This window comes from Haliotis cracherodii, unplaced genomic scaffold, assembly GCF_022045235.1.
Source record: "Haliotis cracherodii isolate W230 unplaced genomic scaffold, xgHalCrac1.p SCAF_3, whole genome shotgun sequence".
Lineage (NCBI taxonomy): Eukaryota > Metazoa > Mollusca > Gastropoda > Lepetellida > Haliotidae > Haliotis > Haliotis cracherodii.
This window is the reverse complement of record NW_027266286.1, coordinates 63,665,227-63,679,805: the sequence shown is the minus strand read 5'-3', so window position 1 is coordinate 63,679,805 and position 14,579 is coordinate 63,665,227. Positions and strand designations below refer to the sequence as shown.

At 39.6% G+C, this 14,579-nt stretch overlaps 1 protein-coding gene across 1 annotated transcript; it reads right to left on the bottom strand.

The window, feature by feature from the left end:
- Positions 1–1,604: 1,604 nt before the first annotated feature.
- LOC139476034 (myophilin-like) lies at positions 1,605–10,612 on the bottom strand. Its single transcript, XM_071259275.1, has 4 exons — positions 10,421–10,612; positions 3,643–3,779; positions 2,771–2,981; positions 1,605–2,452 (listed from the first exon to the last, which is right to left on the bottom strand). The coding sequence occupies exons 1-4, from the start codon at positions 10,469–10,471 to the stop codon at positions 2,282–2,284; spliced, it is 570 nt and encodes a 189-aa protein (XP_071115376.1). The 5' UTR covers positions 10,472–10,612; the 3' UTR covers positions 1,605–2,281.
- Between the last annotated feature and the right edge of the window lie 3,967 nt (positions 10,613–14,579).

Below are 14,579 nucleotides of genomic sequence, written 5' to 3'. Positions count from 1 at the left end.
TGTATGTTAACTATAAAATATGTGTAATCGTTTTTCAATGGGACTGATTTTCATTTCTTGTATGTTGCCTCTTTTAACGTTTAACCGTTATTGATGTCAAACCTTGGTCGGTTGTCTGACACGTCTGAGGGTGGATGTCTGCACCAGTTTTTAAATGTAATTGATTTTTTTTCAAGCAGGTGATTATCAGTACAAACTGCATTTTGTCTTAATGTGTCCTCTCATTATAAATGAGACATAAAAGAACGTAGATGCATTTGTTTAATAATGTAATTTCTTGGTATAATAAGAAACATTTATTTGTAGAACAAACGAAATTAACAACTGGCCCTAGTCGTCTTTTTAATCAACCTAACAATCGGCTAAGCGTAAACTGGGATACCTGTGACCCATGCCCAAATGTCCCTACTCCTACTGCTGCTGCTACCGCTACCGCAACCGCTGCTGCTACTCCTACTGCTACTGCTACTCCTACTACATCCAAGGCCTTCGTACCACCCGCATCAAACACGCCATGGCTCCATGTACGCATATATTCATTGACATGCACACATATATATACAGATACACACAATACTGGGTCATGTAGCTTAACAGGTTCTCCCAGTATTCTGTACATCTGGGACACGACGTGGATGTAACAGCTGCAGACATAATGAATGTCCTATTTTCACATTATGAACATTTAACATTACTAGTGTGAAATCAAACATATGAAATATTATTCATAATTGTTTATGATAGGAAAGCCCGGATAGCAAATCGCCTTGTTAACAATTGTTAATTTGTCTTTGTTAAAACGTTTAAACTGACCATGAAGCGTTGGCTGACTTTTCCAAATTCGGGTTTTCTATCGTCCAATCATGTTCTGGAGGAGGATAGGGTGGGTGGGATTGCTGTCCCAATATATTCGCATATGTCAGTAAACATGTTTTCTAATATGTCCAAATACCAAATATTCTAAATGGAGTGGCTTAATTTCCAAAGTTTCTCACTAAAATGAACAGAACCCTTTCAATGTCAGCACATTACTTGCATAATGTCGCACAACTGTTGCAAGATAGTTAATTTGCATGTACCTATGGCAAGGGTATCGCAATGCTTTGCTCCCAAACGACACCCCCAGTAGGGTCTTCTGTGTGAGGTACTTTAGTTGTCCACCAATCTCATGGGCTGGGGAACCATAGCCTAACAAAGACCCATGTCACCCGAGGGACCGGTGAACAGCGTATTTATCTTACCGCACACCTAATATTACTGAAGGTTTGTCTCATGCATGCTTCCTATGGTCCTAATCGGTTAGGCAAATCAGCAGACGACAGAAAATTAACTAAGAGTTATTTCCCTTGAGCTATTTCATTCGGAAAATGTCGTAGATATCCGGAGAAGGGCGTCTTACATTATTAATTCGAGATACAAAATTGCGGATGGTATGTTGCAAATGTACGTTGCTAACAGTTCTTCACAACTCGAGCTGGTAACATAAAAATGTGCTTTACACGTCAACGAAGTACATTGAAAAATATAGAATGGCTCTCAGTCAATGAGAATCCGGCATCTGTGTATAAGGTTAGATAAATAAATGATAACATATGACAATAAAGTGTCAATGAATATATATTTATTTCTCTCCCTTTCCTCCGTACACAACTGTATTATCTATCTAATCTAAGCATGTGTAAACTTGTTTGAATTACCAATATTGCAAACATAGCAATTATGATATATCTAGAACTTGGTCCCATGATGACAATGACAGTGATCGCCGTTTTGAAATGTTCAACTCATGATAAGTACTATGCGTGATATACATATACATGTGGCAAAAAGTTCCAAACTGAAGATTTCCTTTCCAACTGAATACATTATGCACAGTGTTGAATAACATATTTTGTTACAACAAATTTGAGATGAGAATTTCTGAGAATCTTGGAGAGCATTTTGGTTATATTAACACTGTCTGACCCACTGATCCTGGGTACAGCTGCACTGATGGAAATATTTAACATTACAGTGTGAGACCACTCATTGGTTTAGTTCGCACTTAAAGTTGGTCCCAAGGAAAAACATCCGTTCATTCATGACGATTGGTCCTAAACTTCACAGCGGTTTCATTCATAGACACGCCAAGATGATGAACTTCACACAACATGAAACCCGCCAATGACTGGTCCCTTGCAAGATCGTTTTGGTCGGACAAGCCTTTTGTGTGAAAGGCGAGAAGCAGAGTCATAGATGCCTTGATGCTTTAAGTGCTTGTTACTACATGAGATTGTTATTTTCACTGTTTTTCGTCATTTGTGATCATCCTCATCTTCCCAAGGTTCATTCCAGCTTGACTAGCGTGTTGATTAGTACCCATCTGAAGACCAATGACACTTTGGCCAGCTTTCAACTGTTCGTCCGAAAAGTCGCGCTTGTTTTCTTGTGCTTCCTTTGGTCCATGCCCAGCCTGAAATGATGAAACACTTTGTTGGAGTGTTTAAAACTAATAACCGCCTTCATTATTAACAATATTAAAATGTTAGAAGCTTCATTGAAGGGGACATTAAGGTCTATAATAAAAAAATCATGTCTATTGTTTTACATTCTTTATAGACTCTAATACCTCTTGTGAAATACAGCAAAACCGACCAAAGAAAACGAAGTGACAAATATATCAAATAGCTGAAGATTCACTGAATTTGGTTTCACATTTTAACAGTTTTCCAATGGGAAAAATTGGTGAAATTGGAATTTCTGATTGTAATCAAAGATTAGGGCATTATACCTTCCTTCCAACTGACTGCAGACAAATGACGACCTGGTTAAGGTTAACACGTTCTGTGAGGTCCACAGACTGGAATGACTCGGTGTCTTTAACGCCCATTTGTTTAAATACATCTACTGCTAGCTGGATAAGTTCCATCTGTTTGAAACTCAGTGTTGTGGACTTCAACTTCTTTGCTGGAATGCTCCCTGGCTTCAGGGCATTAGCAAGTCTGAAAGTCACAAAGTTGATCATAACGCAATTGTTACGGTTTGATAAGTAAACAGTGTTATGGTTGTGTCAGTTTTAAGGAACATATTCCATGAATACATCATTGGTATCCTCTACGAATCTAAGCGATACATATATAGAGATCATGACCATACACATCCGTCTGATTTTACAAGAGACAATTGAATAACATTTGGTTAACGATACAATAAAACACACACAACACTATGATACATATCTTTCTGTTGATGTTGAATTGCATTCATAACCTAAGAATCCATTACTTTTTCTGCAGAATATCATCATCCTATGTGCCTGAAACTGTTGTGATGGCTTTACGTTGGTTGGTTGGCTTGTTGTTTTACGCCGCAATCAGCAATATTCCAGCTTTATGACGGCGGTCTGTAAATAATCGAGTCTGGACCAGACAATCCAGTGATTGATATCATGAGCATCGATCCACGCATTTGGGAATTGACTTTAGGTTATGGTAGTTGTGTTTATGTAACTCCTTAAGATCGACGTGGATAGTACATGAACCTAAAGAGGTAACTACCTATCTTCCCGAATTACTCGTGCCTAAAATGGTTTAAATGTATGGCTAGAATTCCGAATAATCACAAAAGAGACACATCAGCCATAATACGTAGACCAGTACTCACTTTCCAAGTAGAACACCGTCCTTCAAGACCTCTTGGAAGTTGTCCATGTCCCCTGCTGTGTTGAACGACTCCCCCGTCATGCTGGCCACCCAGGCCAACATCTCACCAGCACACTCACTGTCATATTTCTTGTTAATCTGGAAGTGAAAATGTTCGCATTAGAAATGTTGAGTCATGTTTTGCTTTATGTTTTATCAATCCTTTTGAACTGTCAGACATATTTCTGTCCGGAAACATATACATAAGTATGGAGCTCAGCACTAGAAATGTTCTGTATCCACTATCCACTTTACTACTGTGTGAAACTGTGAACTGTGGTTAAAGCATTCGCTCTTCGCGCCAAAGACCCGGTTTCGATTACCCACATTGGTACAATGTGCATTTCTGGTGTCCCTCGCCGTAATATTGCTGGAATATTGCTTAAAGCGGCATAAAACCACACTCACTCACTATATGTGTTTATACAATATGTCAGTGAATGAGTATATGTGTATATACATCATTCAAGATGTGATGGAATAATGTCAATTTACATGACGCTCAAGCGTTCACATAGGCATAGGGAGTATCAAACGAGGAGTTCTATGTTAAACCTTTGACACTCAGATGGGATGAGGCTTAATGGGTCTGCCAAGAGGCCACAACGACATGTCTGAACAAGCATGACATTAGCTGTTTCCCCTTGTGTACCTCACTGAGCGGTAAAATAAATACAGAAACAACCCCTCATCCGAGCAGAGCAAATAGCAAAGGATGTCTGTGATTCTACTGGGATGGGCTGAAGTCTCGAATGGTCTGACCTAACTTTGAACGTCATGTCACTTTGCTTGTTAAAATTAAGTATCAGAATGTTTCCAATTTTCAACTAATACTTTGAGATTTTAACTGAGTAAGATGTTTTTAACATTCCTCTGTATTTACTGATATTTATACGCAGTTATATCACAAACTCCTGAATCAATAATATTTTTGGACAAATTCACCAGTTTAAACAACCCTTGTCATAAGTGGGAAATTACACTAATGGAGACGGGCATGGATGATCCAGGTTAACATAAACGAGTGACATCCATCCTCCTCTCCGGACGTGAGCTACGTGATAAAGGTTAAGCCATGGGGATGCCAGTCTGTTGCTATGATTGGATATCTGAATTTGGGACGTTCCTAAAGAGACCATCTTGGGCTGGGGAATTATCTCGTAATCGCTTATGGGCTGAAAGTGGATAGATCAATAGACTGTGGGTCTGTTCTAGTCGACGATGGACATTGATCCGTGCTTGTTAAAGACCAACACAATCCTTTGCACTGAAGAGACTGGGAACCAAATGGCCTATGTTCAGTCAGGGGTTTATTGATTTGGCTGAAACCTAGGACTCCCATGGTCCCTGGACAATTATGGAGGGACCTGTTCCCACCCTGTTCCACGTAATTTTGGAAATTCATAACTGTTTGGAGACTCGAACCCTACGGACCTATTTTCAACCGGAAAATATATGTGGCGCAATGGCTCTTGTCTGCAGGTGACCAAAGGCCTATCGCCTTAGTTATTGAAGAGTCCCGTGATCACACCAGTATTGATCGGTGAGAGAAACCGCTGACTCAGCATGTATCACCTACACGGTGTAGTGAATGATTCACTGTTGCGCTGTCTCATCAATATTGTAACAGGTTGTGCCCTATAAACAATACATGAGTGACATCAAACGAAACAATTAATTAATTGGATGGAGTCATTCTACAGGAAATAATACCAATCTCAAAAAGCGAAATCAGGTATATTTTCAAAACATTTAAATGACTACCCATACAAGTACAGTATGGTGGGAAATTCAATACATTTGGATTTTAAACAAGATGTGATTCTGCGTGTTGCTTATGTGCTTTAAAACTTTCCAGCGGTTTCCCTTTCCGTTCATCCATGTACATATATCCCTGACCTATGATTAATTATATTCCACGGTCTACAGAATACACACATGGAACATTGTTGAATCAGGTATAAATGGTTTACAATATCATATGTTCCACAATATGATGATGAGTTCAAAGTACACAGGCCACCATTTGTTGAGGTCAGGTGAATAGTTCTCACAGGAAAAATAACTTCCCTCTTAAAAGGACATGAAATCAAGTGAATATGTTAATATATTAACCCTTTAAGTGCCACAGTTCGGACAAAGATTGCCTTTGCACATTACAATGTTGTAGAACGGTGTTTACCCATCGCTATTACAGCATATAAAACACACATGCCTTTGGACTTCATAACTATTAGCGAATGAGTTGAATTTAACATCGCTTTGAACACGGCTGGTCAGCTTGATATGGGAGGAGATCTCGAAGTGAAGAGGTCTTTGACGTTTACCACTTTGGTCAAACCCACAAGCACGGATATTTTCTGACAAACAGTCACAATAAGGGCGAAATGGGATTCGAACATAAGAATCATTGTCTTTTGGTTCGCGCCAGGGAAGCTACTCTGCACAAGGAACTTCTGTGGCTTAGACGACTGGACCACCCGTGCACCCTCCCAACTATGAACCAAATATGCATGAACTATAGATATATGGAAACGTTGTACACAGAAACCATTTAGTTATTTTTACACCTACATTTACATTTACATTATAGTTGACGTGCAAAGCAAACATTAAGAATCCCTCCTATATTGACATTTTCATATTTATTGTCATTTATATGGCAAGATGCCGAGGAGATTGATTTTCAATTACCCTATAATTGAACGGGATAATAATAATACCGGGTTATTGAGTGGGAAAAGTGGCGTGTTAGACTCAGCACAAGAGGTCAACCAATCACTGTAAACCTCTTTATCAACAGAGGTAAAACCTCAGTGCCCATTTCTTTACGACTTTGTGTCTCAAACATCCGAGACCACTGGTAGAATGAAGTTGTTATATCTGGTAATAATTGCAGGGCTGTATCTCCTCAACAGTTAATTAATAAGACTTTCGCCAAGTACGAGTGTTCCAGATCATTAATAGCAGCCGAAGGATATTCCATTATACATGTAATAATATTGAACAACAAATGTGTTTTAATATTGTCTGGATTACACTGAGCAGAAACACCGATGACAGAAACAGAGCGGTAAACAAAATTACATTTCGCATGTCCACATTGAAAGGGAAAACATTTCGGGGTCAAAAACCATGTCATGATATGACCATGTGTATACAAATGATTCCCAAACTTCCACGCAACAACACAACAGACGGAAATGTGTAACTCATTTCCCTGTCGGCTAACACTTCGATAGTGACTTCGTCTTCCAATAATAAGATTGAACAAGGCATATCAAAGCATGAAATTTACAAAGTATCTTTTTTGGATGAGTAAAATGATCATCTGATCCGAAAGCGATATAAAGCAACACAATTTCTGCTGCGTTTTATTATTGGGCTTATGCTAATACTTCTGTCTATAATAGTATTCCTCCATGTGGCTCATGAGTTGCTTGCTTTGTTTGCCTACTTGACACGAGGAAGCCGTCAACTTAACGCACGATATAGGAGACCTGCTGATTACTATCAAGGGTTCAGCGACACACCCTTGTGAAGACCTTTCGACTTATGCCCTGTAGTTTTATAACGTACTCTACAAATTCTTTGATAACAGTTTCTGTATAAACGGTTTATGGAGGTATCAGTTTACACATCTGTATCTGTGGAATGCCACTAAATTAACCCATCTCCCCTGAATGGGTGATGTGGTTTCCCAAGGGTTAACAACCAGTGAGTCCCCCGTTGTAATATGGCTGGAATGTTCTTAAATTCAGCGCTGAATGACCAGAACTCCTTTAAAAGGATCTAAATGCCCCCACCCCCCACCCACACACATCCACTCAACCATATCCTCGAACATGCAGCTCCTTTCTGCATGTCCCATACACATGCACGGTAACTCAGGGTTGAGGTTGTTGTTTGTTCAACTCCTACCATATCACACGTTGTCGTGCAATCGGTATTTCTAAATGGGTTTAGTATTGTATAAACTCTGGTGAACTTTATGATACATTATTAAAAGGCATGGAGGTGGCAACCAGTCGTGCGTTGAAAAGCAGTTAACCCCACACAAGCTAAGCGAAGTGAATGACACCCGTGTCACTGTTTCACAAATTGTTTGTCCTCTGTAGAAGAAAAGGTGACGTGATGGAAGAGCCACAGGAAACCTGGGATGAGGAGGCGACTGGAATACAATGGTTAAAGGATTGCTATTGTGTTACAGAAGTAGGTGAAAGTTCTGGAGGCTGGGCTTAGACAAGGTTAGCGACTCTGTCCTATTCGTTTAACTATTCACACAATAAAGTTTAAAACATGTATGTGATGGTGATTTATTTGCGTCATATTGCTCGCATAGTTGCACACATTAGTTTCAGGATAAAATAGACACAGTGTCGCCATACTTTGCTTTAAAACGAAGATAAATCCAAGCGTTAACCTCTCGATACCTGGTAATCCTATACAAGCAACATGCTGGAATCGTCTAGTCGAGCAAGCTAAACGTCTTTTGAAGGGTCTTTACACTGCGCTCAGTGTGAACATTTCAGTACGCAATATTGAGGACTAAATTATGCAGCTATTTGAAACATGACGCATGTGGAAGATGATGGATTCGGGCTGCGTCGACACTGAATAATGTTCCCAAGGCAGACTACCACGCGGTGTTCAGTGAATAGACAGGTAAAAAGACAGTCAATATGCACTCTACAGAACCTTGTGTCCATAAGCTACTTTGGCATGTAGCATACATACCATACCTGTACGACACAAAATGTTATTAGAGTGTGTGAGAGTGGTTTTACACTGCTTTTAGCAATATTCCGGCAATATCCCCAGAAGGTCACCAGAATGGGCTTTACATAGTGCACCCTTCAGGGGAATCGACACGGCCCTTGGTTGTGACAGGCAAACGATTCACATATGTTGTATTAAAAAGTTAATATGACTTGTGAACAAGTTATTTCTTGTACCTGTGTTGGCTATAATTGTTCAGTTCAACATTGATGGCGTCTAAGTTAACGTCAGTTCAGCGGCTTGATAGCACTAGGGTAAGGCTGTCAGTAACACAAAGGTGAAATCGTATCTGTAGTTGTGACCCTAGGACATTGTGAAGATGAATGTTCTTTACCCGACATGCAATAGTTCTTAGCTTAGTTTGAAACGTGAAGCCGAACGGTTTCTAAATTCAAAAGGTATTATTTATACCTTCAATACTCTCACACACGCAGGTGTATGCTATGCATGCTCGGGGAAGTGGGCTGTGAAGAAGTCGAGTGGTAAAAGCGTTCGCACGTCAAGCCGAGGCCCGGGTTCGATTCCTAATAAGGGTACAATGTAAGAAGCACGTTTCTGGTGTCCACCGTGATATTTCTAGAATATTCCTAAAAACCATACTCACTCCCCCACTTAGTGAATTTGAAATCACATACACGTTTATTGGTTGGTTGGTTTGTTGTTTAACGCCGCACTCAGCAATATTCCAGCTATATGACGGCGGTCTGTAAATAATCGAGTCTGGACCAGACAATCCAGTGATTAATATCGTGAGCATCGATCCACGCAATTGGGATCAATGACATGCATCAACCAAGTCAGCGAGCCTGACCACCCGATCCCGTTAGTCGCATTTTACGACAAGCAGTCACCTTTTACGGCAAGCATGGGTTGCTAAAGACCAATTCTACCCCGGAATATTCACGGGTATACACGTTTATTGTATGTAGTGAACCGGATATGTGCTTTGGTATACGTCCATACAGGATAAGGGTTGTAATGGTGATTCGTACAGTCCTTCCTCTACAGATAACGGAATCTTAATCACACACCGACTGATAACCTAGTGATATCCACATCCACTCAAATAACACCACTGCAAGTAAGGGAATCCAGAAAGAGGCTCAACAACCTATTTTGTTCGAATAGTATGGTGCTGGCAAACGTAGGAACATATTCAGTTAAACTTTGAGATTCGAACCCATGATCATAGTAGGTAAAGGGACGCAACTCTGCACAGACAGCGATTGCGTCACCCATGCCATCTATTGACTAGTAAATGGTGTTAATATGTAGGTAGAACAAAATCAATCGCAAATCTGACACTGGCTCATTTGATCGTTAATAAGTGGGTGCAAATAGATTACTTCAACAAACCATTGGATGAGCACTCGTGCACTGTTTAAAGGGTTAACGAAACGTGAAAGTACATATTCGTGTTGCATACGTTAAGGTGGATTTAATGTCAACACATGTCAAAAAGGAGGCGTCATTCCCCATCAACTATTTTAATGTAAGTAATATAAGCTGTTTCTTTTTAAACTGTAGGTGTGTCCTACTTCAGAATTTGAAAACTTCTTCTTTGACAAGCGAAAATTAAACGGTTTACCAAGCGTTTTAATTTTGACTGTTTGAGTATCCTCCTAAACACTGCAGATGTGTAAAATCAATTTCCGTGAACAAAATATGTAAACAGTGTGTTGGTTCATTGGTTTAGAGCCACATTGTTGAAAGACCCAAGATCCCGTGAATCGCTACGGGATACAGCCGGTCTTGATAACAGCTGGAGAGGAATGCACAGCACTCTCCAACAGTCTGACCTACATGAAATATCTGTCACTTTGGAAAATAACACATTTAAATTTCATTTTAGTCATCGAGTCGTCCAATGTTTCTCCCAATAAAATCTTTAACCATCGCGGAAACAATTATACCACACTGACAACCTGTTGAATATTTAAAAAATGAAATAATTATCATACCTTATCCTGTGTCTCGGCGCTAAGGCCTGATTTGTTGGCTCTGTATGACATCTTTCCTACGTACAGGTATCCGAATGATAATCAATGTAAGCACAAATAAACTTGACGTCCCAGCGCAAAAGTATCGTCTGCTCTGATCTCGCTCAGCTCGGCTAAATGTACAGACGACAATTTAGGCGCGCCAATGATTCATCAACGGTCACGTGACTAAACGTGGGACAGGCGGTTGGGGAACATAGGGAGGAGCCCTGACGGCAGAAAGACGTCGCGCACTGAGATATTTCAATGCGGGCCCGAGTTGAATAGAACGGTGAGAAAACAAACCGTCACTGCGTCTAGAAGGTTCGTCCGCGCGCGGGTCACAACAATTTCCGCCGGCGTAGATATTCTCCATTTATGGTATTATTGCGGTTTCCGATCAATGAGACACGCCTGTTATTGATTCCCGTGTTAAATGGAGTATGGCTTTTCTCGGTAGATACGCGTCATCATATTTATCTCATATTTCTTGATTATCTCACGTAAGGCTGAAAATATTCGCTTTGACTGTCACAGTGTCAGCTTGGGTCATTAACCCCTGAGGTGTTAGGTGTCGTCTCCGTTTCATAAGGCAGCGTCTGGTTGCGAATATATCTACCTAAAGACTAATCACACTCTTTGAGACACAGTCACAAGCTTCGGGAATATCGCCAGGTGGCATCATTAATTGATATAACTTCTTTAAAAGACATTTAGATGTTGGAGTACTAAGTAAGGATAAGAATTTATGGATGAAGAACTTCTTTATTACAATTAAGAGCTCATTAATTGTAACAAAGAAGTTCTTCATCCATAAATTCTTATCCTTAATTAATTTATATGTACGCCATTCGCGTTTGTACTTTTCTGATAATAGTAACTTTCACAAATCAATACGTGAAGGGGGTGTAAGATTATTGACCCTAGACTTGCACAAGTCTCCCAGGCAATGATTACAAATCTTTGAGGAAAAGATTATTAGTTTAAATCATAATCCTTGAACTATATACTTAATAAGAACATGTTGTCAATATAAAAGACTGGCTTCCTCCAGACTTGCCTATCATGTTGACATAATAACTATACTTCCCTGAAATTGGAGCAAGGATAAATTGAACCTTACCGTCGATAGAAATAAAATTATTCAATATATATAAAAAGGTCACTTTATGTCACGACGGGTTTTTATTAATGAAACCATTATCATTGTACATTTTCAGTTTTGATTTGCTAAGATTGCTGTTGTCACACTATTTTGTGAAGTTGTTAGGGTGAACCTACGTGACGTACTAATAACGATATTCGATATGATTTAATGTATGTGTACAGGACACTATCCTTCGGATGCCCCACCCGATGGAATGCACTTCATCCTTATGCTTGCAGATAATGGAAGTCTACACCGCATAATGATGCTGTTTCCGAATCAACACCATACACTATTATCACATACACACCAGCCAACACCCCACACATTACACTATTGTTATACGAGTCATCACTCGATACTTAACATAGTTAACGCCTACGGGAACATGATAATGCTTCGTGGATGGACTGTCAACCTCTGTTACATCTTCTCTGTGCATGCATAACATAATGGTGCAGAATAGAACGTATCCAGCCTCAAGCAAGACGTTCTTTCAGTTTCACGTTCTATTTGTTTCGTTATTGTCATCTCATCTGACATCTCTGCCTCCATATTTCCTCGTTCTATTTCAGTTCTGTCTGTCACCCCGAATCCACCTCCTTATCAATCTATCACTGCAGTATGTATAAACTGCCGGGGAAATAAAAGTATACATCCATATTTAATAGTGGCTAAAACTGGAATTAAATAGTTATATTCGATTGTGATGTTTGTTTGTTTGTTTTTTAAAGCTGTACTCAGCAATATTCCAGCTATATGTAAAAAATGGACCAGACAATCCAGTGACTGACATTATGAGCATCGATCCACGCAATTGGGATACAATGACATGCATCAGCCATATCAGCAACCCTGACCACCCGATCCCGTTAATCGCCTCTAACGATAAGCATAGTTGCCTTTTACGGCAAGCATGGGCTGCTGAAGACCTATTCTACACCGGATCTTCACGGGTCGATGTATTTGTTACGAGTGTCATAGGTGTGGTATGGACTTTACGTTTGCGGTGTAGCGACTACCGTTGTCAGTCTTGTAAACTCTTGACAACGTTTGTGTTTCATTTGTCAAATCCAATTTTCAATTGTATCTCGGTACTTCTGCCCTCCTCCTCGCCTCTACATTCTCTCATTCACACTCTCTCTACATTCTTTAATTCAAACACTCTATCTACATTCTTTCATTCACGCTCTCTCAACATTCTTTAATTCAAACACTCTCTACATTCTCTCATTCACACTCTACATTCTCTCATTCACGTTCAATCTACATTCTTCCAATCACACTTTCTGTACATTCTTTCATTCACACTCTCTACATTCTCTCATTCACACTCTCTCTACATTCTCACATTCACACTCTTTCTTCATTCTCACATTCACACTCTTTCTTCATTCTCACATTCACACTCTCTGTACATTCTCCCATTCACACTCTACATTCTCTCATTCACGTTCAATCTACATTCTTCCAATCACACTTTCTGTACATTCTTTCATTCACACTCTCTACATTCTCTCATTCACACTCTCTCTACATTCTCTCTTTCACACTCTCTCTACATTCTCACATTAACACTCTCTCAATCTCTCATTTACACTCTCTGTACATCCTCCCATTCACACTCTGCATTCTCTCATTCACGCTCAATCTACATTCTTCCAATCACACTTTCTGTACATTCTTTCATTCACACTCTCTACATTCTCTCATTCACACTCTTTCTTCATTCTCACATTCACACTCTCTGTACATTCTCCCATTCACACTCTACATTCTCTCATTCACGCTCAATCTACATTCTTCCAATCACACTTTCTGTACATTCTTTCATTCACACTCTCTACATTCTCTCATTCACGTTCAATCTACATTCTTCCAATCACACTTTCTGTACATTCTTTAATTCACACACTCTGCATTCTCTCATTCACGTTCAATCTACATTCTTCCAATCACACTTTCTGTACATTCTTTCATTCACACTCTCTACATTCTCTCATTCACACTCTCTCTACATTCTCTCATTCACACTCTCTACATTCTCTCATTCACACTCTCTCTACATTCTCTCATTCACACTCTTTCTTCATTCTCACATTCACACTCTCTCTACATTCTCTCATTCACACTCTACATTCTCTCATTCACGCTCAATCTACATTCTTCCAATCACACTTTCTGTACATTCTTTCATTCACACTCCCTACATTCTCTCATTCACACCCTCTCTACATTCTCTCATTCACACTATTTCTTCATTCTCACATTCACACTCTCTGTACATTCTGCCATTCACACTCTACATTCTCTCATTCACGCTCAATCTACATTCTTCCAATCACACTTTCTGTACATTCTTTCATTCACACTCTCTACATTCTCTCATTCACACTCTCTCTACATTCTTTAATTCAAACACTCTATCTACATTCTTTCATTCACGCTCTCTCAACATTCTTTAATTCAAACACTCTCTACATTCTCTCATTCACACTCTACATTCTCTCATTCACGTTCAATCTACATTCTTCCAATCACACTTTCTGTACATTCTTTCATTCACACTCTCTACATTCTCTCTTTCACACTCTTTCTTCATTCTCACATTCACACTCTCTGTACATTCTCCGATTCACACTCTACATTCTCTCATTCACGCTCAATCTACATTCTTCCAATCACACTTTCTGTACATTCTTTCATTCACACTCTCTACATTCTCTCATTCACACTCTCTCTACATTCTCTCATTCACACTCTCTCTTCATTCTCACATTCACACTCTCTCAATCTCTCATTCACACTCTCTGTACATCCTCCCATTCACACTCTGCATTCTCTCATTCACGCTCAATCTACATTCTTCCAATCACACTTTCTGTACATTCTTTCATTCACACTCTCTACATTCTCTCATTCACACTCTTTCTTCATTCTCACATTCACACTCTCTGTACATTCTCCCATTCACACTCTACATTCTCTCATTCA

What these genes read in the sequence shown, in the direction of transcription:
- LOC139476034 (XM_071259275.1), bottom strand. Translation starts at nt 10,471, where the DNA reads ATGTCATACAGAGCCAACAAATCAGGCCTTAGCGCCGAGACACAGGAT. An exon ending in GACGGTGTTCTACTTGGAAA is followed by an intron (nt 2,982 to 3,642) that starts GTGAGTACTGGT and finishes TGTGACTTTCAG; the next exon opens with ACTTGCTAATGCCCTGAAGC. An exon ending in TGCAGTCAGTTGGAAGGAAG is followed by an intron (nt 2,453 to 2,770) that starts GTATAATGCCCT and finishes TCATCATTTCAG; the next exon opens with GCTGGGCATGGACCAAAGGA.